This window comes from Eleutherodactylus coqui, chromosome 2 (genome assembly GCF_035609145.1).
Source record: "Eleutherodactylus coqui strain aEleCoq1 chromosome 2, aEleCoq1.hap1, whole genome shotgun sequence".
NCBI classification, from domain to species: Eukaryota; Metazoa; Chordata; class Amphibia; order Anura; family Eleutherodactylidae; genus Eleutherodactylus; species Eleutherodactylus coqui.
Window position 1 is genome coordinate 273,439,122 of NC_089838.1, and position 24,785 is coordinate 273,463,906.

General features: G+C 44.8%; 2 protein-coding genes across 3 annotated transcripts in view; both read left to right on the forward strand.

The window, feature by feature from the left end:
• Positions 1 to 20,648, forward strand: part of LOC136610155 (disintegrin and metalloproteinase domain-containing protein 9-like) — a 56,723-nt gene extending 36,075 nt beyond the window's left edge. Inside the window, exons 15-21 of the mRNA XM_066589403.1 lie at positions 1,723 to 1,812; positions 5,661 to 5,856; positions 7,408 to 7,510; positions 10,648 to 10,822; positions 12,226 to 12,306; positions 15,852 to 16,002; positions 20,527 to 20,648. Coding sequence (XP_066445500.1) covers positions 1,723 to 1,812; positions 5,661 to 5,856; positions 7,408 to 7,510; positions 10,648 to 10,822; positions 12,226 to 12,306; positions 15,852 to 16,002; positions 20,527 to 20,615 — 885 coding nt within the window. The 3' untranslated portion in view covers positions 20,616 to 20,648. The remainder of the gene's footprint in view (positions 1 to 1,722; positions 1,813 to 5,660; positions 5,857 to 7,407; positions 7,511 to 10,647; positions 10,823 to 12,225; positions 12,307 to 15,851; positions 16,003 to 20,526) is intronic.
• A 3,533-nt stretch (positions 20,649 to 24,181) lies between these two features.
• DUSP11 (dual specificity phosphatase 11) overlaps positions 24,182 to 24,785 on the forward strand; it is a 34,582-nt gene continuing 33,978 nt past the window's right edge. For both annotated transcript variants that reach the window (XM_066593006.1, XM_066593007.1), the window contains exon 1: positions 24,182 to 24,304. In XM_066593006.1, coding sequence (XP_066449103.1) covers positions 24,201 to 24,304 — 104 coding nt within the window. In that variant the 5' untranslated portion in view covers positions 24,182 to 24,200. The remainder of the gene's footprint in view (positions 24,305 to 24,785) is intronic.

The window sequence follows — 24,785 nt, forward strand, 5'->3', positions numbered from 1 at the left end:
TGGGGCAATATCTGGATGGTTTCTTATGTTCTTCGTCAGTTTTTGTGCAGAACAGACAAATTTGGTGGCTCAGTTCTTAGCACTGTTGGAGTTGCAGGTTCAAATATGACTAAGGACAACCTGTGAATTGAGTTTTTCAAAGTCCATGCAGATGCTATCTTTGAAGAGATTTGAACCTAGGACCCCAGCACTGAAAGGCTCTCGAGCAGCTGATTATGACGAGCAACACCAATAACCAGCACTGATAATTGCAGGCACCACTTTCATTAAAATCAATGAGAACTGTGCCAGCAATTTCAGAATTCAGATTCTGAAATTCAGGGTTCAGAATGAGCGACTGACCCCAGCTGATCAACTATTGATGACCTAGGGTCAGAAATAGCCTGGAAAAGCGTTTCAATGGTGAGGGAGGCAATTCTTTAGGGTTATAAACAGCTTTCCTCTTGGGCTGGTTGAAAACTGAACTCATTTGTATGAGGTAAGACATGGACCTACACGTTGTTGAACAGTCAACACCTTTACTCACTTCTGGAGGCACACACACTTAAACGTTATAATGAATAGCATTGGCCCACTAGCTGCCCACCTGCTGCTGGTATCTTAATTACTGCTGGTATCTTAATCACATTACTGTGTTGCAGCTATTTTGCTTGGCACTGCCAGACTCATGTAGGCACAGTCCATGTACACTCTGCTGCTCAGTACGGTACTTAAACAGGTTTTTTAGGACTGCTATATCGATGGCCTGTCCTTAGGATAGGTCAGCAATATTCGATCATTGGGAGTCCGCTACTCGGAACCCTCGAATCTCAGCTGTTTGAAGAGACCGCCTTGCTTGGCTGTATGCTGTGGCCTCCTTGCAGGCCAGTGAGTCACGTTCATTCATTATGTGGCCTGAGAGTAGCTCACTCCCATTTAATTGTATCAAGTCCCAAGTACCCAACTGATTAGATAATAATGACCTTCCCTCTCCAAACTTGAAAGAAGGGTACACTCCCTTTTAAAAACTCTTTCTGCTTAGGACATCCCCCTGAGCATCCTCACTACAGGGTCTCCCCTTGAGTGATATCTAACTAGGCTCTCAGCTTAGTGCTTGTTCATATCTGTACTAGGGGTTTCTGTTTTCCTGCTCCATTTGGGGAGCAGGAAAATGGCAACGCCTGGCTGAAAGGATCCATCTAATTGCGGAACTGAATGCTATGAACAGACCCCATTGACTACGATGGCGTCCCTTCAGTTTCCGTCCATCTGGCATTTTACAAGACAGCATGCTGCATTATTTCGTCCTGTGTTTTTTTCAGGCATGAGCTATAGGGGTGTCAAACAGAACCTTCAATGCTAATATGAATGAACCCTTACAAAGCTGCAAAGAAAGCAGACTTCAATAAGCAGGATAACTGCTCCTTTCTGCAGTCTGACCTCTAAGCCCCGCAGATCATGAGAAGAAAGGAACTGGAGTCCTTTCCGCATTTCACCTGCATAAAGCCACTTCACAACCTTCTGGCACTCTATGGAAAGAAAGAATGTAAAATGCCTCTGGAAAATGTCTTTGAGCATTGGGGTCTTTTGTTCTTGCAATCTCTGGGTCATTCAGGTCAGCAGATTCTGAGATGAAATTATACTGCAAATGCCACTTAGACTATTATAATGTAGCTCTTTCTATGATACTTTGTTAGTTTTCCCAAATTTGCCTTTGCTTTACAGTATGTTTTTTTTTCACAGCTATGTCAAAATTTGTGCTGTAACCCAGTGATTTGTAAACTCAAGGAGAATGCCACATGTTCATCGGGACCATGCTGCCTCGAGTGTAAGGTGAGGATTATCGGTTCAAGAACCCTTATATAGCAAAACATGTCATCGCAGGTCCTACAACATACAGTTAGGGCCAGAAATATTTGGACAGTGACACAAGTTTTGTTATTTTAGCTGTTTACAAATACATGTTCAGAAATACAATTATATATATAATATGGGCTGAAAGTGCACACTCCCAGCTGCAATATGAGAGTTTCCACATCCAAATCGGAGAAAGGGTTTAGGAATCATAGCTCTGTAATGCATAGCCTCCTCTTTTTCAAGGGACCAAAAGTAATTGGACAATGGACTCTAAGGGCTGCAATTAACTCAGAAGGCGTCTCCCTCGTTAACCTGTAATCAATTAAGTAGTTAAAAGGTCTGGGGTTGATTCCAGGTGTGTGGTTTTGGATTTGGAAGCTGTTGCTGTGACCAGACAACATGCGGTCAAAGGAACTCTCAATTGAGGTGAAGCAGAACATCCTGAGGCTGAAAAAAAAGAAAAAATCCATCAGAGAGATAGCAGACATGCTTGGAGTAGCAAAATCAACAGTCGGGTACATTCTGAGAAAAAAGGAATTCACTGGTGAGCTTGGGAACTCAGAAAGGCCTGGGCGTCCACGGAAGACAACGGTGGTGGATGATCGCCGCATACTTTCTTTGGTGAAGAAGAACCCGTTCACAACATCAACTGAAGTCCAGAACACTCTCAGGGAAGTAGGTGTATCTGTCTCTAAGTCAACAGTAAAGAGAAGACTCCATGAAAGTAAATACAAAGGGTTCACATCTAGATGCAAACCATTCATCAATTCCAAAAATAGACAGGCCAGAGTTAAATTTGCCGAAAAACACCTCAAGAAGCCAGCTCAGTTCTGGAAAAGTATTCTATGGACAGATAAGACAAAGATCAACCTGTACCAGAATGATGGGAAGAAAAAAGTTTGGAGAAGAAAGGGAACGGCACATGATCCAAGGCACACCACATCCTCTGTAAAACATGGGGGAGGCAACGTGATGGCATGGGCATGCATGGCTTTCAATGGCACTGGGTCACTTGTGTGTATTGATGACATAACAGCAGACAAGAGTAGCCGGATGAATTCTGAAGTGTACCGGGATATACTTTCAGCCCAGATTCAGCCAAAGGCTGCAAAGTTGATCGGACGGCGCTTCACAGTACAGATGGACAATGACCCCAAGCATACAGCCAAAGCTACCCAGGAGTTCATGAGTGCAAAAAAGTGGAACATTCTGCAATGGCCAAGTCAATCACCAGATCTTAACCCAATTGAGCATGCATTTCACTTGCTGAAATCCAGACTTCAGACGGAAAGACCCACAAACAAGCAAGACCTGAAGGCTGCGGCTGTAAAGGCCTGGCAAAGCATTAAGAAGGAGGAAACCCAGCGTTTGGTGATGTCCATGGGTTCCAGACTTAAGGCAGTGATTGCCTCCAAAGGATTCGCAACAAAATATTGAAAAAAAAATATTTTGTTTGGGTTATGTTTATTTGTCCAATTACTTTTGAGCTCCTAAAATGTGGAGTGTTTGTAAAGAAATGTGTACAATTCCTACATTTTCTATCAGATATTTTTGTTCAACCCTTTAAATTAAACGTTACAATCTGCACTTGAATTCTGTTGTAGAGGCTTCATTTCAAATCCAATGCGGTGGCATGCAGAGCCCAACTCGCGAAAATTGTGTTACTGTCCAAATATTTCTGGCCCTAACTGTACATAAAACACAGAGGGTGACCGACAGAAGAACAACACAGTTAGGGCTCTTGGAAGGGGAGGACCAAAATAACTAAATGAGAATACAACTAAGCCATTATTATCTTAGACACAACTCAGTGATCCTGACAGAAGACACCGACCTACCGTCACCTCAGAGATCTGGTGGGCTGAAGGACCTGTGGTGATGTCACTGCTGAGGGAGGAGCCATTGTGCAGTTTGGTAAAAATTACTGTATACTGGATATGCCGACAGCAGCCACCAGGACCTGTAATGATGTAACCATCATGTGAACACCTGCGTTGATGGAGTCAGGGATCACATGACCAGGGGCTGATCATTGTATCCAGGAGTCTGCTGAGTTGGTGATGTCTAGAAATCAGCATAAATGTATCACAGCTGTGTGTGAATTAGGATGCTGTAACTGTGAGTTTTATTAATTAACCCGATTATGCACCAGAAAGCTGGTGCAGTTCGGGACAAATCTTGGAGAAGTGAATGGGGGCTAAGATTATGAAGAAACGTATATCCCATTTACACAGGACAACTGTTGGCTAAACAATCTGCACAAGCGGGTGACGCTGCATTCAGGACTGTTTGGAAGAGAGAGTTTAAGGCCGCCTGCAGACGGGCGGAAATTCCACGGTGGGATTTTGTGCTAAATTTCTGCCCGTGGAAGCTGCCATAGGCAGACGGCCGCGGTTTGTCCGCGTGAAATCTTGCGCGGAAAACAAACCGCAGCATGTTGTATTTCTCTGCGCGGCTCGCAGAGCCCCACAGAGAAACGTCACTGCCCGGCCGCCGGCTCTGGTCTGCGCATGTGCCGGCTGCCCGGCAAACCAGCACATCAAACAGCCGGAGCCGCGGGCGCGGGTGAGTACGCGCTGCTCTTTGCTGGCGCTCGGGTCGGGTCCCACGGCGAGAATCCTCGCAGCCGGATCAGACCCGCCCGTCTGCAGGCGGCCTAAAGAGGGGAAGACCAATAAGTATTGAATTCTTAAAATCATAGAATAGTAGCATTACAAGGGACCTCCAGGGTCATCTGGTCCAACCCCCTGCTCAGTGCAGCATTCACTAAATCATCCCAGACAGATATTTGTCCAGCCTTTGTTTGAACACTTCCATTGAAGGAAAACTTACCACCTCCCATGGTAACCTGTTCCACTCATTGATCACCCTCGCTGTCTCATATCTAATCTGTGTCTCCTCCCTTTCAGTTTTATCCCATAGCTTCTAGTCTTTCCTTGTACAAATGAGAATAGGGCTGATCCCTCTGCACTGTGACAGCCCTTCAGATATTTGTAAACAGCTATTAAGTTTCCTCTCAGACTTCTTTTTTGCAAGCTAAACATTCCCAGATCCTTTAACCGTTCCTCATAGGACATGATTCGCAGACCGCTCACCATCTTGGTAACTCTTCTCTGAACTTGCTACAGTTTGTCTATGTCTTTTTTAAAGTGGGGTGCCCAGAACTGGACACAGTATTCCAGATGAGGTCTGACTAAGAAAGAGTAAAGGGGGATAATTACCTCACCTAAACAGTCCAATGGGTGGAGCTATCACTGATTGGCAGCTATCTGTGAATTACTGTACATACAGGGTAGCTGCCAATCACTGATAGCTCCGCCCATTGGACTGCTCAGCTAAGAATGTGCAGAGATATAAATCAACAACATACAAGTTCTACTGCATCTTTTCCCATAAAACTATATACAATCTGCTCAGCTCCTCCTGCTCTATAACATTATGTCTACAGTTTGGACAACATGTTCAATGTGTCAGGTTCCCTTTAAGGGCTCAGTCACATGGGCGCCATGGTGCAGACGCCTCTCTGCATAACCGGCTCCATTGCCGGTCATGTGTTCTATCAGACGGCCGGTGCGGAGAGCCGTTCACACCTGCAGTGCAGTGGCCGTATCAGGCAGAAACACGGGCGGATCAGCGCCCGTGTGACTGAGCCCTAAGGAGGTAGCATTTCAACTAAAGAAACAAGGAGCTGGTGACCAGCGTAAAATTAATATTACTGCATATGATGAATGGCATAGTAAGATTCTATGAGTCCCTAAGAAGTGAGGATTACATACTTATGCCAATGGAACACTATTAGATAACTCGTTGCATCTGTATTTTAGTTCAGGGCCGCAGGTACAGCATGCAGATTCCCCAGCACGGAGTGCGACCTTGCCGAATATTGTAATGGTACTTCCAGCAGCTGCCCTACGGACGTGTACCACCAGGATGGTTCTCCTTGTAATGATGGACAGTCTGTGTGCTACGAGAAAAACTGCTATGATTACAGTGAACATTGCAAAAGGTTATTTGGGGAAGGTATGCTCAGCCCATCAATGTTGTTTTTGCTACTTACCATAGGAAATAGTTTCTACTGTCTCTTTCTAGTGGCACAGTTGGCACGAGTGGTAGTTTGCATGCACCCCTCCTGATCTAACTTCATCGGCACTGTGGATGAATTTCCATAGCAAATTATGCAGGATAGAGTTAGGCCGCCTGCACACGGGCAGATTTGAATTGCGGAATCCACGGCGGGCATCTGCCCCCCAGATTCCGAAGCAAATATGGGCAATAGCATGCTATAGCAAAGTGATTTTTCATGCACATGAGCGGAAAACAATTGCGATTTCCGCTCACGGACGAAAAAAAATCGCAGCATGCTCCATTGTTCTGCGTGTCCGACATGGACCACTTCCATTGAAGTCAATGGAAACCGTCCGACCCGCAGCCCTTCTGCAAATAACATTGTGGTTAGCAATGCAGCTACCTTTGCATCCTCAAAAATCCTGCAAAATCATGCTGGGCTTTTTTTCAGGGTAGGTCTTATTTTTAGGGAAACATGGTATATTTCTGCCTGGAGGGCTGTCTACCACTGACTGCAAGTAACTTGTATCACATTTGTAGCAAGGTTCCCTGCTTATATATAACTAGCTGATATACCCGGCTTCGCCTGAGTTATTTTGGTGTTGGTGTTTTTCCGGTGTTCACACAGAAAATCTTATGAAGTCTTGCTTACTTTAGAGATATCGGGAAAAAAATATGTTCACCATTTTGCATGGTTCTTTGCGTTACCCAGGAAACACCACGTGGAGGTAACCATGCGACGTTTCCTTTATATAAAATGACATCAGGAAGTGAGAGAATTACATTCCGTACGTAAATTTTGGACGCTAATTCTTTTGCGCTTAGAATTGAATAATCGAGTTGGGACCTTTTAACTTCTCCTATTTATGACATAATCAATGCTTGTGCCAAATTTCACGTTTTTATGACATCTGGAAGTGAGAGAATTAGATTCCGTACATAAAATTTGGACACTAATTCTTTTGTGCTTAGAATTGAATAATCGAGTTTGGACTCATTTACTTTTCCTACTTATGACATAATCAATGCCCGTGCCAAATTTCTATGACACCGGGAAGTGAGAAATTTAGATTCCGTACGTAAAATTTGGACGCTAATTCTTTTGCGCTTAGAATTGAATAATTGAGTTGGGACCCATTAGCTTTTCCTATTTATGACATAATCAATGCCCGTGCCAAATTTCAAATTACTATGACATCGGGAAGTGAGAGAATTAGATTATGTACGTAAAATTTGGACGCTAATTCTTTTGCGCTAGAATTGAATAATCGAGTTGGGACACCTTTACTCTTCCTATTTATGACATAATCTATGCTTGTGCCAAATTTCATGTTTCTACGACATCGGGAAGTTGGAGAATTAGTGGTGAGTCAGTCAGTCTTTATATATATAGATGTGCCAGAGACTGGTAGACGTGAATACAGATCACTATTATAACATGCCTGCAGTTTTTTTTTACATTACATGCAAACTGTTGAGTAAATAATGTTACTTCCCCTCTTATAGGTGCGAATGTGGCTCCTCTTTCCTGCTTCCAGGCTTTGAACACTGCCGGAGACAGGTTTGGAAACTGTGGCATAGATGGCGAGTTTCTTCAGTGCGACATTCAGTATGTTAACATTGCTCATGATCTAAATCTGTATTAGCTTGGTTTCCAGTATGTCCTCAGGGCAAGACCAAGGAGGACCCTATCCTAAGGAACAGTGTCATATAATGTGCAGCTAACATAAATGGAGAAAACTGCGTTCATTTTCAAAAAAAAAAAAAAAGATCAGTAAAATCCCCATTGAGGGACTTATATAGGTTGAATACCCTTGTTTCTTTTGACCAATTACAAACTAAGTACGAATTGCCTCGTACCCACTTTTATAGGTACCTACAGGTTAGACATGCATTAAATGCACAGTTCTCATCTGCCAACCCTTGCATATCACATTACCCCTTAATTGGTATATTGCATTCCCAAGGCCCTGGGGGCCTCATCTCCGCATTATATTCCCATCTGGTATTAGCCACAATATCCCATGCAACGCCTCAAGCTCTGACAAAATGAAGAACACTTTTACCGACATTACCAGACGATACCTATCAAGAAGTATTGGAATCACCTTTATTTGTTTCTCCGGCTGCAAATAATAAGCTGATACAGCTATACATTGTACACCAATGCTACCCTGACCCCTGCAAGGCTACACAAAATGAGTAGAGAGTTATCAATGAACTGTATTTGTTGCTCATGCAGCTATGCTGATTTTCGGGAGTGCCCTGCCATGCAGGATTTTTGGGGAGAGGTCACAAGCCTCCTCTCTGAGATCTTGGGAATTCTTGTACCTTTGAGTCCTGAGATTTGCCTGTTTAGGGTACTTGATGAAGAGATATGGCAACACCACATAAGAATATTCCTGAGGGAAACTGTTGTTAGCCAGGAAAACTATCGCTTTACGATGGAAAGATTGGAAATCCCCCTCATTGTCTAGGTGGAGGAAACTGGTAAATTCAGTTGTGCCATTTAGCTACTTGGTCTATAAAGGACATCAATGTCCTGAAAAGTTTGAGAAAGTATGGGGTCAGTGCTGCAGTTCCCCTCTCACTTGTTATCCTCCATGCTAGCCCACTTCGTCAATATTAGTACTCCAGAGGGGCTTCCGATACTAGTCTACTTCGAGATGAGACTCGTGATCCTTTGGATATATGTTGGCCATGTTAATTCTTGTTGCTCAATTGTGGTATAGCTGAGGGGGCTTGGTTCTCTCTCCCCTCCCTTGCTCTTCCTGTGCCCCAAATGATTATGCTTCATGTACTAGTTTTGTTGTGCTTTGCTTGTATGTGGAAAGTACATACTTCAATAAGATGAGTTTCATAAAAAACAAAAATCCCCATTGAGACTCATTTTGTTTCCGTGTGCTTCTGTTCCGTCTGGTTTCAGTTTTCTATTTCTTTTACGGAAAGAACAGACTGCCGTGCAGGACTTTTCCTTCCATCAAAAACTGGAAACCAGACAGAATTGAGGTTTTTTTTACATTGTACTCAATGAGAAACAGACAAACTATTTCATTTGTATCAATTTGTGTCCGTTTAACAGATCCATTACATCACACAGCGCAGGTGCAGATGAAAAGTTAGGGCTAAAAAGAAGGGGAAATATGGATCAGTTAAAAACTGGTTGCAGCCTAGGAGAAACTGAAGCAGGCAGAATCTAACTATTTATCTGATCTGTTTAATGGATTTGTCAAAATCCCAGATCTGTTCACTTCAGTTTGCATCAGTTTTTTTTTCACTTTTCAAAATGTAAAAAACAGGGTTCAATAAAAATGGATAAAGCAACACAAAGGTGAATGAAGCCTATGGCTGCTTTTACACGGGCTAAGAAATGTTGTAGCAATGCGTCAGCGCTATGGAACGCATGTATGTGAAGCCCATGGTTTTAAATGGGTTCTTTCACATGAGCGATATTTTGTAGCCTGCGACATTGCTAGAATACAAAATTGCGGCATGTTCTATACAGCCGTGATTTGCGTTGCTTTTTGTGCGATGCGACTTTTACAGTAGGATACCCTACTGTAAAAGACCTAAAAAAAAATAAAATAAAAATAAAATAAAATGCATCACCTAAGAGCTACTGTCCAATCTGCCGCATTTCTCCCGAAGCTCCCCGACACTTGTTTTAAGTTCTCCAGCAGATCTTCTTGAGTTTGAAAATCCCCGCCTCTAGGTAACTGTGCCTCTGGTTGGTTTACGAGCACCACAGCTCAGCCAATCAGAGCCATCGCTCGATAAACCAATCACAGCTATTCAATGGAGCTTCCTGGAGGCGGTCTGCCGGAGATTCAGGGAAGATGCGTGGGAAGCTGACAATGCCTGTTAGGTAATGTATTCTCTTTTTTAATGTAGCCAGAGATTATATTCGGGTTAGGGCTTATATTTCAACCCCCGAAAATACTGGCAAAAGAGCAACACAAAATTGTGTTATTGCAGCGAGAAAACGCAGCGATGTCGCACATAACACACATGCGATATTGTGATCTCATGGTGATATTGCATAAATCTCCTCTGTCCCTGCCTCCTATATCCTTATTTGCAGTGTTGTGTGATGATATCATGTCCATGGCACCTGGCGATAGAGACTAGTCACTACCCACCATAGTGTATGGCAATAGTCACGTGCTCTTGGCCACTACATTTCTTTCAGTTAGTAATGCAGCTAGCAGGAGCACTGAAGCTCCAAACAAGGAGCTCTGAGAGTAACATAGTATGTAAGGCTGAAAAAAAGACATATGTCCTCCACCCAGTTCAGCCTATCCCCCCCCCCCCCCCAATCTAGCAATCAGAATAATCCCCAGATCACCGGCCCCTCTTGTACCCTTTTATCGAATTCACCATCCCCACGTCCCCAGGCAGAGAGAGTTCTATAGTCTCACTGCTCTTACAGTAAAAAACCCCTTTACTTTTATTAGTAAAATCTGCACAAATACCACTTTTACCTCATATTACAACTTTTATATTATTAAAAGAAAGACTTGAAAACTTTTCAAACTTTGCATTGAAAAAAGTGAAATTAGGATTTGCTGCAATCTCATCCACAAGCCCAGCACTCTAATCCGCAGAGACACATCTGTAGCACTTCTGGAACTTGTAGACCTGTCCTTACTCTGTAAAATGTTTTATGGAGGACTTTAAGAAAACCTGAAGCTAGATTACTGAATAAATATTTAAAATAAACCTAAGTTTAGTTTGCTTTTCCTGCAGGGATGTGATGTGTGGCCAGATTCAGTGCTGGAATGTGAGCAGGAACTTCCCTCCTCATGAAAGGACCTCCTATGTAACAACACCCATAGGTGATGTGCTGTGCTGGGGCCTCGATCATAAAGGATCCGGTGACGAGATCGCTGTGCCAGATGGGGCATTATGTGGTAAAGGAAAGGTAACCATAGAGGGTGATAATAGTAAGGGGACACACACACAGGCATTTCTTTACATATACACAGATTACATACAAAGATCATCATAGACTCCTTCTGCATGGACGAAATGCGTTAGTTAACATTTGGGCAGCAAAATGGCAAATAGAGGCCATTTAAAGGGACCCTTTAATTTGGGGACAAAAATCAGTGCCAGTACTGGAGAGGGAGGATGTATACTGCTTGAAGTTGGCGTTCTCTGTTGTCCCTCCTATCCGCAAATAATTAGGATAGAACAATACCTCTGCAGCGCCACCTATTGGATGTCAGCATTCCTGCAAATCAATATCCAACACGTTATACAGGTCTTTGTAACAATGATTGGGAATTAAAAACCAAGCCAGAATCCATACATAGACAGCTGTTTCAGGACTTCTGCCCCTCATCAGTGTGTAGCAGGATCCTGGCTTGGCTAGTGAATTACCTATAGATGTGGGTCGCAAGGGGCATCATCACTCCTTAAGGAGAGCACCTAGAAGGTGAGTGAGAAGGCCATACATGCTACTCTGGGAAATATATGCAAATAAGGAAGATGGAACAATACCTCTGCAGCGCCACCTATTGGATAGCAGTCATACACATTTATGCAGGTCATATTATAGTGGCTCCTAATATTCTTCATCAGTTATAGTATGGGGTACATTATATATTATAATAAACACCTCGGCTGATGCAGAACTTCATTTTGAAAAATACGAGAGAGCCTACTATTCATGCACTGATATTAAATGCTTTTAAAAAGCTTCTATTTTTGCCTCCTTCATGCCCATTGTATGAAGTTGTTGTTTTGTTTGTCTATTTATTTTTAATGTTAAGCCAATAAATAACCTTTTTGATAATACATCACTGCCTCGGGCTATAATACCTCCCTAGACCTATTTGGAGGTTACCTTTGGATACTTTGGGCACAGTTACTCTCGGGGCCTATTTGGAGATCTCCTTGGACACTTTTGGCTAGGTTCCAAGCTTCTTCTCCAATTTAGGGGGTCCTCATGGAGAGGATCCCCCTCCAAAGTAAGTGAACAGTATTGTTTCACAATGTATCTATTGTTCATCCTCACAAGGAGTGCTAGATCCCTCTTTTTATTGTATTTCTGCATACTTTTAAAAGAGAAAATGGGCAATATATACAATGTAATCAGTGAGTGACACAAGAAAGTGGCCCTTTTTACAGGAAGAGATAAGCAGCAGCGAAGTCACCGCTTATTTCTGTATATTCTTCAGGTTCTGACAGCAGAATGTAATGATTATACAAATAGTATTTCTAGACAGGCCAATGAAAAATCCCCATTGATGAGTCTTATACGCCATCTTCGTTAGTACATGTTGAATATAGTTCTCTGATTACATGCTTTCTCTTGTTAAGATTTGTTTGGACAGAAAATGCGTGGATTTTTCACTACTGAAATATGACTGTGACACAAAGAAGAAGTGTAGCGGGAAAGGGGTGAGTACATACAAAGCAAGGGCATACATACCATAGAGGAAGACTATGTGACTGCCATGGGACCCTTAGGGCTCATTCGCACAGGCGTATGCGTAAAACACTACGTGGATCACTGCACATGGCAGCGATAGTGCACTGCGCACAACAACGTATCTCGCACACGCTGTCATGCGCAGTGTGATTTGTTTCATATATTTTTTTAATTCTCCGCTATGTCTCATACATCCTCAATGCATTGCGTATGGATGTCGTAGCATACGCTACCCATTAGCGCTGTACACGCATAATACGTGGTGAAATAGCGCATGCTGCAATCTTTTTCACATGCAATGTATATACGCTAATGGGAATGGATCAATATAGATCAATGTACTTTCATTGACTCCATTCATGGTGTATTGCGCGGGTGTTATACACGGTGAAAACACGCTCGTAAGAATGAGCCCTTAGAAGTAGAGGACCCAGTTTTGCTTGGGTCCCTCCTCTTTGCTACTGGGTGATGAGAACATGTGCAAGACTGCCCACTGCAGAGAAACTGCATTGTAAGGGCTCAGTCACCCAGGCGCATCGGCACCCGCACACCGGCGTCGATGCACCCGTGTGACTGACAGTTAGAAGACGGCCGTACCTGAAGACGGACGTCTCCCCGCAGCGCTGATGAAAGAACACATGACCGGCAATGAAGCCGGTCACATGTTCTTTCCTTTGGCGCTGCAGTGAGATGTCCGTCTTCAGGTAGGGCCGTCTCCTTCCTGCAGTAACAGGGGCACCGATGCACCCGTGTGACTGAGGCCTAAGGGGTAGGGAATTGACCTGAGGGTATGGAAAAGGGGTGTAAGATAGGGGCAGCATTGTGTTTTCCAACCATAGGGGATAGCTACACCAAGATCGCACTCTACAGCTAGTTTCACACAGGCGATTGCGATTTGGCTGCTAGAAAATCAAGGCAAAATCGTGTCTATTTGCCTGCGATTTTTAAGCGGCAGCGCTGCTTTTTCTCACAAAATCAATGGTGTCACGTGCGATTTTCTTGAACGTTTTTAATTGCAGGATTTTTTTAGTGAAAGTCAACACAACTTTCTAATGTTAAAATCGCATCGCAGGTTTGCTGCATTTACGATAAAAGGGAGGCTCCATAGGGAACATGGGAGATTAAAAAACGCTGAAAGATAGAGCATGCCACGATTTTTTTACTCTCGCAACGTCACATGAGTGAAATCATCACTAATGGGAAGGAAACCATTGTAAATCTTTGGTTTCATAATCTGTCCTTTTACCGATTCTCACAGCATGCAGAAAACGCACGATTTTCTCTCTTTTGTGAAACCACTTGCGTTCTGATTCGATTTTAACATTAGAAAGTGCTATTGACTTCCACAAAAAAAATTGTGGCAAAATCGCGCAAGAAAACCGCGAGCGGCAGCGATGATTATGCGAGAAAAAGCAGTGCTGATGCTCAAAAATCGTAGGAAAAAAGATGTGATTGTGTCACGATTTTCTCACAGCAAAATCGCGATCACCTGTGTGAAACTAGCCTGACTGTTCACATGAGAGAAGACAAAGCAATCAGTAATATTTGCGCACATAAGATTTGTGTGCGCAATACGCAGAGCATAGAGCCCTTTGATTTCAATGGGTTCATTCACATTTCCTTTTTTTGCTTGCGCATTTCTCGTACGCACTAAAAAGTAGAACATGCTCTATTTTTTCCATATTTGCCCACCAAAGAGCCCCATAGAAGTTTATGTGCATGCATTATGGAAGGGAATGCGTGAAAAACAGCGCAAAACCACACGAAAACACATCTGGACCTCAATAGTCTTAATAGCCTTTTAAATTAGGACAGGGGGGTGTTGCGCACGCACATAAACATGCCCTGCGTGAGCAAAAAAAAGTACAGTACAATGCGCAGACACACGTGCAAATCAGCCTCGTTCATAATGCTGAAGCATGCGCATTTGCCCATATGAAGGGGCCCTTAGGCTGCTCTCACACATGCATTCACAAACGCTGCATTTTTGAACACATTGTGCAGCATCAGGCAGCATTTTTTAATGCAGTTGCAAGCTTTTAAGCAAAAACGCATCACACTCGCATCCAGAATCAAAAGTTTCGAGTGCAATTATGGCCCGAGTTTCTCAGACCAATATCATACTCGCCCGTGTGAATCCAGCCTTAGATAGGCCAAGGTGCTCCTTAAAGGGTTTTCAGGCAATTTTCAGCAAAGAGCTGATCAAAAGGAATCCTGGCACTCTGCTATCAACAGCCATGCAAAGTTCAAATCAGCATCGCACAAAAAAGACATGCACCATAAAATTGCTTTCAAGTAATTTATTTATTACCCCCCACCAAGCTGGGTACTCATTTTACCGACCTCAGAAGGATGGAAGACTGAGTCAACCTTGAGCCGGCTACCTGAGCCATGTGGGGATTAAACCTGCAACCTTCAGGTCATGAGCGAGAGCTTAGACTGCGTTTCTGCACCACACGAGACTCTAATAAAAAAGATGGCTCATTAAAATTCGTCTCTCAATATGAAGTCACACATATTACACCTCTCCAGAAACACCAGAAGGAAACAAAATAGAGAAATCAATGGCGCTGACCTAAGTGTAGTATTTCGGAATCACAATTAAGCATGAGATGCAAACTCCTCACCTGATGAGGTTGTGCTCCTCCGGACACAACTCCAGTCATAGCCAAAGTGCAATTGTTGTTCTCCACTCCATCAGCCCCTCGCCGTGGCGCCTCTAGGAAAGCGTAGCTCCATAGACTTCAACCAGGTCCATAAATAGATACAAAGGCGATCACAGAATTGGCGCTGCTGGAAGGCTGAGGATTATGTCCGTTTTTATTCAAACCACATTGTAGGCACAGTTTTTAAAGTGACTGTTTTTGTTATTCATTCACTATGTAGCTATGCCCCAGTATATATGTGAGCTAGTGTGGTCAGTTGTTCCTTTCTGTCCGAAGCTCCCAGCCACTTTTTCCTCAGATGGTCATGTGATCTCAATTCTAACCAGCTCATAGCATGCTATGAAAAAACGATCCTTCATGCTCACGAATGGAAACCAATTGCAGTTTCCGCTCATAGATGAAAGGCGTCAATGGAAGCCATCCGACCCGCGGCCTGTCCACAATTGACACTACGGACGGGCCACGGATTCCGCAGGAAGAGCAAGGGTTTACTGTTTTTTTAAATCTGTACTGCGCATGACCAAAAGCGAGCGCCCACGGTCATCGGCATTACAGAAATTATAGGTACGCAGGGTCGCTGGCTGGGGTCACAGACGGACTCTGCTGTGGGCTCCCGCATGCGGAATCCAACTTGTTTGTGTGCAGCTGGCCTAAGCCTGACTCTCTCTCTCAAGAGGTGGGAGCTAAAGGTGCCCATAGATGTGTCTGTTTTGGCCATAGGATCACATGAGAGGACAGTAACAGCCATGATATTTGATAAAACTGCAAGGTTTCAACATGCATAGGGGGATAATATATTTTGGATGGTGACATTTAAAGTTTAAACATGATCTATGATTTGTTGGTAGGTATGCAATGATAGAAAGAATTGCCACTGTGATATGAAATGGGCCCCACCGTACTGCAACAGCAGCGGCTATGGAGGGAGTGTAGATAGTGGACCGCTGACCAAGAACTCCTTTATCAGATATGCCTCACCAAGACAAGCGAAGCCTAGAGGTAAACGGGCTTTGCATTTTCTTTAATTAGCCAGTAAAATATGCTAAAGAGAATGACATAAATAAAGAGATCACCTTAAAGGGGTTCTGTCATAAAAAAAAAATCTATACTTACCTATTTCTCCCCCGTCAGTCTTCTTATGGCATCTTCTCCTCGTCGATCTTCCCCTGTCTTCTGCAGTCCCCCGGGTCACCTCACCTCCAGCAGTCTGATTCTTCTGCTTCCAGTGAGGTGACCTGGGGGACTGGAGAAGATCAACGAGGAGAAGATGCCATAAGGAGTCTGCCTGGGGAGGAATAGGGGAGTATTGATTCTTTTTTTTCTATGACAAAACTCCTTTAAGTTTTCATCATTAGCAAATCAGTTAGTTTGGTTTCACATCTGCGTTAGAACCTTCGGTTGGAAGTTCCGTTGCAGGTACGGCTGAAAATACTGGAAGAAAAAGCGCTGCATTCAAAAGCTGGCCAGCTGAGCGGAAAGTGGGCAGACCCCGTTATAGTACATGAGGTCTGTCTGGCGCTGTTTGGTTCCGTTCAGCTTGGCTGCGGGGATTCCCCTTTCCGACTCCCTGAACACAGCAGGAAAGCGGAATCCCTGCCACAGATGTCAAACTACCCTTAGGCTGAGTTCACATCAGCATTCTTCATTTCTGTTGTTCGATTCCAGCACAGCTATAATGGCTGCACTAGTTCGTCCGGGAATTTGTACTGGAGACTCCCTTATATATTTTATACTACTTTTTTTATACAATTTTTGTAATAATAATAATAATAAACTTTATTTGTATAGCGCCATCATATTCCGCAGCGCTTACATAGACAGGGGGAATACAGAAAGACAAAATACAAAAATTACAGAACCGCGGTTACATAGTAATCAATTGATGAAAACAATAGGGGTGCGGGTCCTGCTCCAACGAGCTTACATACTACAAGTAATGGGGTGATACAGAAGGTAAAGGGGCTGGAGATGTGCACTGTATGGCGAGGTGGAGAGTGAGGGGTGATATACACATAGACAATGGTCAGACATTTAGCCGTGTGACGGCAGAAACAGTATGACTGCAGGAGCAGTTTATGATGGCTAGCAGGGATTGCGGTCAGTAGGTCAGGGAGCATGTTATCAGGCGGAGTACAGAGGGGTTTGTTTAGGGAATTCGGTATGCCTCCCTGAAGAGGTGCGTTTTTAGAGCACGCCTGAAGTTCTGCGAGTCCTGGATTGCTCGGGTAGCCTTTGGTAGTGCGTTCCAGAGGACCGGTGCTGCTCTGGAGAAGTCTTGGAGGCGGGAATGAGAAGTTCAAATTAAAGGGGCGCTCAGTCTGGTTTCGTTAGCAGAGCGGAGAGCCCGGGCTGGTTGATGGATTGAGATGAGGGAGGCGATATAGGGGGGCGCTGCGCTATGGAGGGCTTTGTGGATGAAGGTGGCGAGTTTAAATTGAATTCTGTATTTAACGGGCAGCCAGTGCAGTGACTGGCACAGGGCAGAGGCATCCGAGTAGCGGCTGGACAGGAAGATGAGCCTGGCTGCCGCATTCAGGATGGATTGGAGAGGGTAGAGTCTGGTGCAGGGGAGGCCGATCAGCAACGAGTTGCAATAATCGAGCCGAGAGTGGATGAGGGCAACAGTAAGCGTTTTTAGCGTGTCCACAGTGAGAAAAGAGCAGATTCTTGCGATGTTCTTGAGGTGCAGCTGACATGTTCGGGCCAGAGATTGGATGTAGGGGGTAAAAGAGAGATCAGAATCAAATATGACTCCAAGGCAGCGGGCATGTTGTCTAGGAGTTATGGTGGCGCCACACACTGAGATGGAGATGTCAGGAGGAGGTCGGTTAGTGGAGGGTGGAAATACCAGCAGGTCAGTTTTAGAGAGGTTTAGTTTTAGGTAGAGAGAGGACATGGTGTTAGAGACAGCGGACAGACAGTTAGTGATATTTTAGAGTAAAGGTGCAGAGATGTCACGGGAAGAGGTGTATAGCTGGGTGTCATCAGCATACAGGTGGTATTGGAGGCCAAATCTCCTGATGGTTTGTTCAATAGGGGCTGTGTAGATAGAGAAAAGAAGGGGGCCGAGGACAGAGCCCTGGGGGACCCCAACAGCAAGGGGAAGAGGAGGGGAGGTAGAGCCAGCAAAGGAGACACTGAAAGAGCGGTCAGATAGGTAGGAAGAGAACCAGGAGAGGGCAGTATCCTTTAGGCCAATGGAGCGTAGCATACTGAGGAGGAGTTTGTGGTCAACAGTGTCAAATGCTGCGGAGAGGTCAAGGAGGATCAGTAGGGAGTAATCGCCCCTTGATTTGGCTGTCAGTAGGTCATTGGATACCCTTATAAGGGCAGTTTCTGTCGAGTGTTGAGGTCGAAAGCCAGACTGTAGGGGGTCTAGGAGAGAGTGCTCTGATAGATAGCTTACAAGGCAGGAGTAAACCAGCCGTTCTAGTAGTTTGGAGATGAAGGGGAGGTTTGAGATGGGTCGGTAGTTGGCAGCATCAGTCGCGTCCAGAGTCGGCTTCTTTAGCAGTGGGGATATGATGGCGTGTTTGAAAGAAGAGGGAAAGATGCCAGAGGTCAGAGAGAAGTTGAATATAGTGGTGAGATGGGAGATGACCACTGGGAAGAAGGAACGGAGGAGGTGTGAGAGGAGGGGGTCGCTAGCGCAGGTGGTGGGGCGAGCAGAGAAGAGTAATTTGGAGACTTCTTCCTCTGTCGCTGGTCTGAGTGCAGACAGTGAGCAGGAGCTAGATGCAGTGCTGACAAGACTAGGATCAGGGCTAGTCTGGGGTTGGGAAGTTATTTCCTGACGGATGTCATCAATTTTCTTTTTGAAGTAAGCAGCCAGCTCTTCAGCACTGAGATCCGTCACCGGGGGCTGCGGTTTAGGGCTGAGAAGGGAGTGAAAAGTATCAAAGAGCCTTTTAGGGTTGTGGGATAGTGAGGAGACTAGAGAGGTGAAATAGACTTGTTTGGCACGGTGGAGGGCAAGGTTGTACAACTGAGACGAGCAGATAGGATTTTAACATAGAGTCCAAGCTTGCCTCTAGGTCCCTCAAAGTACGTTATTAAGTGTACAAGCTAATAGAACTGCGGACGGCTGATTTAATAATGCAGTATGTCCTTGTCCCTAACTAGCAGGCCTGCTTGCTATCTAACACTAGTTGTTCGTGTGCACACTCCGTTTTTATAGAGGTCCATCCTAACTTACAGCCTCTGGCGTCCTCTGTTCTATTGTCAGGGTGATAAGGCCTCTGATCACATGACGGTCTTCAATCCGGGTAACTGAAAAATGATATGTCCTTCTCTGTTGCGGTCTCAAACGTGATCCCACTAGTTGCCAGTTTTGGAAATGTACAACTGGAACTTCTATTGCAGAGGTAGTAGTCACAACTGGGCCTTGGTGTCTCTAGGGTCTGAGAGACCTTATAGCCATGTAAAAAAAAGAAAAACATCTGTATTACAAACAGCATATGGTAAGTAAGGGTTCCTTTACAGATATTGCACTGGGGCCCAGGAGCTTCAAGTTATGCCTGTGGTGTAGGGTGAGCTACTTAAGTGGCTACATAACATAACCTAATGTTTTACAGTGTCATCACCCCTTGTCCTCCAACTTGCTTGGAGGTTTAAAAGTGAATGAGACTGATCTTGCAGTACCAATCCAAGCCACTAAATAGTGTATGGAGCTGCGCTAGTTAGCACACAGTGACTCAGGCAAACAGCTCTTCGGCAAGGGTGTTGGGTTTTGGACCCCCACCAATCTGATATTGATGCCCTATCCTGAGGATTGGTCATGAATATTATAGTCTAGTAAAACCCCTTCAAGAAAAGATGCTTAGGATTTTTTTCATGGTGAATCCAAGTATTTACTTAAATAAGCATGCAATCTTTAACCCCTTAATGCCACAGGACGTAACCTAACATCTCGCAGCGGGAGCCGGTTGTTACTCATAGCCGGCCACCCGTTGCAACAGCAGGGATACATGAGGACAGCGACCCCCGCTGTTAACGCCCTACATGTCGTGATCTATGTAGATTGCAGCATGTAAAGAGTTCACAGAACGAGCGCGCTCCCTCTGTAACATCATTGGACCCCCACGGGTTGCCATGGCAACAGGACGCCAAATACAGGTGTCCTAGCTTGCCATTGCCCATTGCCTATGATCGCTATTACAAGTACATAAGTCCTGCAATGCCTTGTAGTAGCGATCATAACTGCTATGGTTCCGGTCCCCTTTAGGGACATAAAGATTGTAAGAAAGCAAACAAAATGGTGTTTAAAAAAATAAACAAAAACCCTTTTTTGCCGGGTGTGCTGTCAGTGCACACAGCGCAGGAAGCTGATAGCGCTGTCCTTATAGCAGCAGCGCGGTTTGGTACTGCAGGCACTGAACACCGTTAATATCTGCTCAGTCTTCACCATCTGGCCGTGTGAGATTCCACATTGATTGCAGTTCTGTACTGAACTACTGGAGTATTGCAGTCTCTGGAATTTGGTAGATGAATAATTAATGTTTTCATTGTTTTTCTGTTTTGCAGCTTCCAGTGTAGTGAAGCGCTGGGATGGATCAATGATAACCCTTGCCTGCCTTTCGATCCTGGCGTGCAGCATATGCTATGGCATCTGAAATATAAATCTTCAAACTGCAACAATGTGTTCTTTTAAAATTGTTTGTCTTTAGGTTGTCACGAAAATAAAACTTTAAGAAAACAAAATGTCATTTATAGCATTAGGCATTGGTGTCCATGAAGTGGCATCACGCTACCACATGCAACCGATGTCCGTAAAGTAGCTTTTTGCAGACTTTTTTTTTAAACCAAAAATGTAATTTTGTATGAAAAACACAAAGAGTGTGGCAGATTATTCATATGACCCTCTAACATGTTCCCCTTCTACATACCGATAATATAGACAGGCATGAACTCCCCCCATAAGTGGCACCTGGTGCCTTCGTTGTGCCCCAAAGAGTTTCCTAAAACCAACTGCTGCAGTTCACCTACACAGCCCTACTAATCTTAGAAGTGCCCCCATACTAGTGACAGCACCAGTGTGCCCTCGGAAGAGCAAAAACTATAAATGCTGCAATATTTGCTCCAGTACAAAAATTGGACCCAATATGAAATCTTTTATGATATTTTATGAAGAAAGCAAATGTAAATCCAGCTTATCCCCCCACCGCCCACCGCCTCCGTTCTACCAATCCAAAAAGGTCACTTGCCAATAGCTTCCTGCACTGAGTATGTGAAAGCAAAATGCTGCCTGTAGTCCAGGATGATTGGCAGAGCGGACACAGCTGTGTCTTGGGCGATGGGTGCCCTACACAAAGTAATAGTGCCCCCATGTAGTAATAATTCCCCCATAGTGACCACCACATGCAATAATGCCTCCTTTGTGCCCATAGTATTAGTGCCTTACTTTGTGTCCCCCTTGACAAAGTAAGAATAACTACTTTGTGTCCCTGAAAAGTAATATAACTACTTTGTGTCCCCTCTATGCTCACAAAATAAAAAAAGCCCCCACATAGTAAAAGTATCCCATCGAAGCAACAGAGCCCCCCTCATATCTCCTCAAATATTGGAGTCACCTCCATGCCCCCTCAAAGTAACGGAGCTCCATACATGCCCCCTCAAAGCATTAGAGACACCTCCGTGCCCAATCAAAATTATGCAGCCCTTTCAAAGTACTGGAGCCCATTCTTTGTTCCCTTCAAAGTATTGGAGCCTTCTCCCTGTCTCCTCAAAGTATTGGAACCCCCTCTGTGCCCCTCAAAGTATTGGAGCCTTCTCCCTATCTCCTCAAAGTATTGGAACCCCCTCTGTGCCCCTCAAAGTATTGGAGCCTTCTCCCTGTCTCCTCAAAGTATTGGAACCCCCTCTGTGCCCCTCAAAGTACTAGAACACACACACACACACACACACCTTTTCCACTGCACCTCTGTCTGGCCAAACAGTCACATCAGAGATTTAATGAGCCCCCTCTATGAACCAGAGTGGGGAGTTCACAAACAGCACCTATTTCCTTTTTTTTTTTAAACCCCACTGAGATCAATGGGAAAAAAATAGATCCTTTTTTTTGCTTTATTTCAGTTTCTCTCCTCCAAAAACGAAGCAGAAATATGGAAACCCTGAACTGACCCTAACGCAGGTGTGACAGCAGCCTAACGTGAATTTGTTGCAGATTTTGCCGTGATTCTGCCAGAGAATTCACCCCCCTGATTGAAATCATTGAATTCTGCCATGAAAATCTGCAACAAAAAGACGCTGCAGAGTTAACCCTTTCCAATCCACTGTCTGACGTCTGAAGACATTCTATTTAAAGGCTGTACAGTTCTGATGTCAAAATACTTCCGGCAGGGTATTCTCACTGTATATTACTGGGCGCTCTGTTGTTGGGGGCCTCTCCAGCATGTCCGATATCACATTATTGGCTCTAGCCAGCAGATGGCGCCATTGTATAATGGCAGAAAGAGAAAGTCCCCTAGGAAACCCTGAATCCAAAATTGGATTGCAAAGGGTTAATATCCGCGTGGCTTGTCAATACCGCTGGATTCACGGTGGAAGCTTTCTGCACAACGCGGATGACAGTTTTTAGATTCTCATCCACGACTTGTACTGTAAACTGCTGGTGAAGAACCTACAGTATTCACGCTACATGTAACCATTCCTCACAGCATCTTATGGGGGCGCTGTCACTATTGTGAGCAAAGCATGGGAGCTCTTAGGGACCGTTTACACCAAATGATTGCTCGTTGCAATGAGGGAACGAGTTCACTCAGCAGCCGGTTTATACAGCAGATACATTGTTGGCTGGTTTAAACAAGAAATCGGTCAGTTGTTCCAATTCGCTGTATAAGTGAGAACTACTACAGGACCGGAAGGTTGGGAGTTTAATCCCCGCTTGGTTCAGGTAGCCGGCTCAAGGTTGACTCAGCCTTCCATGCTTCCGAGGTCGGTAAAATGAGTACCCAGCTTGTGGGAGGTAATAAATAAATTACCAGAAAGCGCTGTGGAATATGCTGGCGCTATACAAATAACAGGATTTACTGGATGATCGGTATTTAAGCCAAACGATTAGTGAATGACCAAGGATTTTTATGCCTGCCTCATATTTCATAACTTTAGGCCGCGTTCACAGGGACGTATTTGAGTGCGCAATATACAGTGAATTGAACTCATGGATTTCATGCAAGTATTTTGCACGTGCTTGTTCGGCCACGCAAAAACGATAGAACCACCAAAGGCCCCCACAGAAGTCGATTGCGGGTCTGCAAATGTGCCCGCAATACGTAAGGAAACAGATCACATCTCCATTTCCATCAGTGCGTTTGTTTGACGTGCGTAAATAAACATGCCCTGTGGGCAGAAAAAGTACAGTAATGCAGGCTGTGCAGGTGTGCGCAATTACGCTTCTGTTAAGCAAGCTTTCGGGTTTATTCACACAACTACTTAGCTGCGTCCAAAAATCGGGCAAAAATTGCGCCCATCTAAAGCCTTGCATTAAATGAATTCATTCAGATGGGCGATTTTTAGCTGTGTAAAAAAAATGGCGACTGGAAAAAATAGCACATTGGCGCCTGTTTTCGGTCACCGATTTGATATGCTGCGTCCAAAGACAGGCCGTATCAATTGACCGAGACACGCTGGAGGCTCCCATAAGCTTCTATGGGAGCTGGAAAAAAGGGAGGGAGTTTAGCTGCGTCCAACGCTTGGAACAGAAAACAGCTGGCCCTAATTAAGCATTAGTAGTGATACCGAGGGTTTTCTGCGCCGCAGCGTATTTTTTTGCTGAAACGCTGCCGCTGCCCATGTGAACCACAGAAAATATGTGGCTAAAGATCGGGCAATTCTTCATTCATGTGATTTTTCAGAACTTACGGGCGACCGTAAAAACACATACGGTCATGCGAAGCCAGCCTAAGAGGCACATAATAGTGGTCAGTAAGCACCACACTGCACATGTATACTGTCCAACCCCACAAATCACAATTACTTCCCAACAACAGTATAGCCTACATTGCTCTAATGCCCAATACTATGACTATACATGTAAGCATTTCACAGCAGTGTCGGATAAGCCTTATCCACCGGTCACGTGATCACCATTAGAAGAACTCTCTCTTCGCCCACAACAAACATGGCGCCTGCCCGGCAGGAGCTTTTACGTCATCTCCCTGCGCGCCGGCTGTGACGTGGCCGCTAATGGCGTGGTCGGGATGGTGGTGTGGTTGGTACTGAAGCCTCCGGTTTCGTTCCTTCGGGTCCTTGTCAAATACCTCCAGCCCGCAGCCATGGGGTATAAGAACTCCATCCCAGACCGGTGAGAGCGGGGAGGGACAGTACGGGGCGGCCGGGAGAGAGCATGCTGCTCCTCTGCCGCCATTAGTCTGGATTCACACTGGTTAATAACGGCATAAAACCTTCAGCTGGGGATAAAGTCCATGCGGATTTGCAGTGACTTGTTGCGGTTTTTTCTCGCGTTGTCTGGTTGCGTCCTGATGGCGGCCGCTGTAAACGAGGTCACGTGTCTTCAATGCAGGCTGGGTTTACGGTTTCTGTCTGCGCCTTCTAATCCAGCATGGTTGTCGGGGCGCCGGACCCCCAGTGGGCTCGTACTAATGACCTTCCGCTAGCGGAACTAGCCACGGAAAAGCCGCACCATCTAGCATGTGTTCACATGTAGCGGGAATGTGGAGGATTACCGCAGCGCAAAACATGCACTATTGTCCCAATCAATACCGCCAAAAAAAAAGAAGCGCCAATCTGTTCCGTTGGTGCGACTCTTAATGCAGTTTATGACG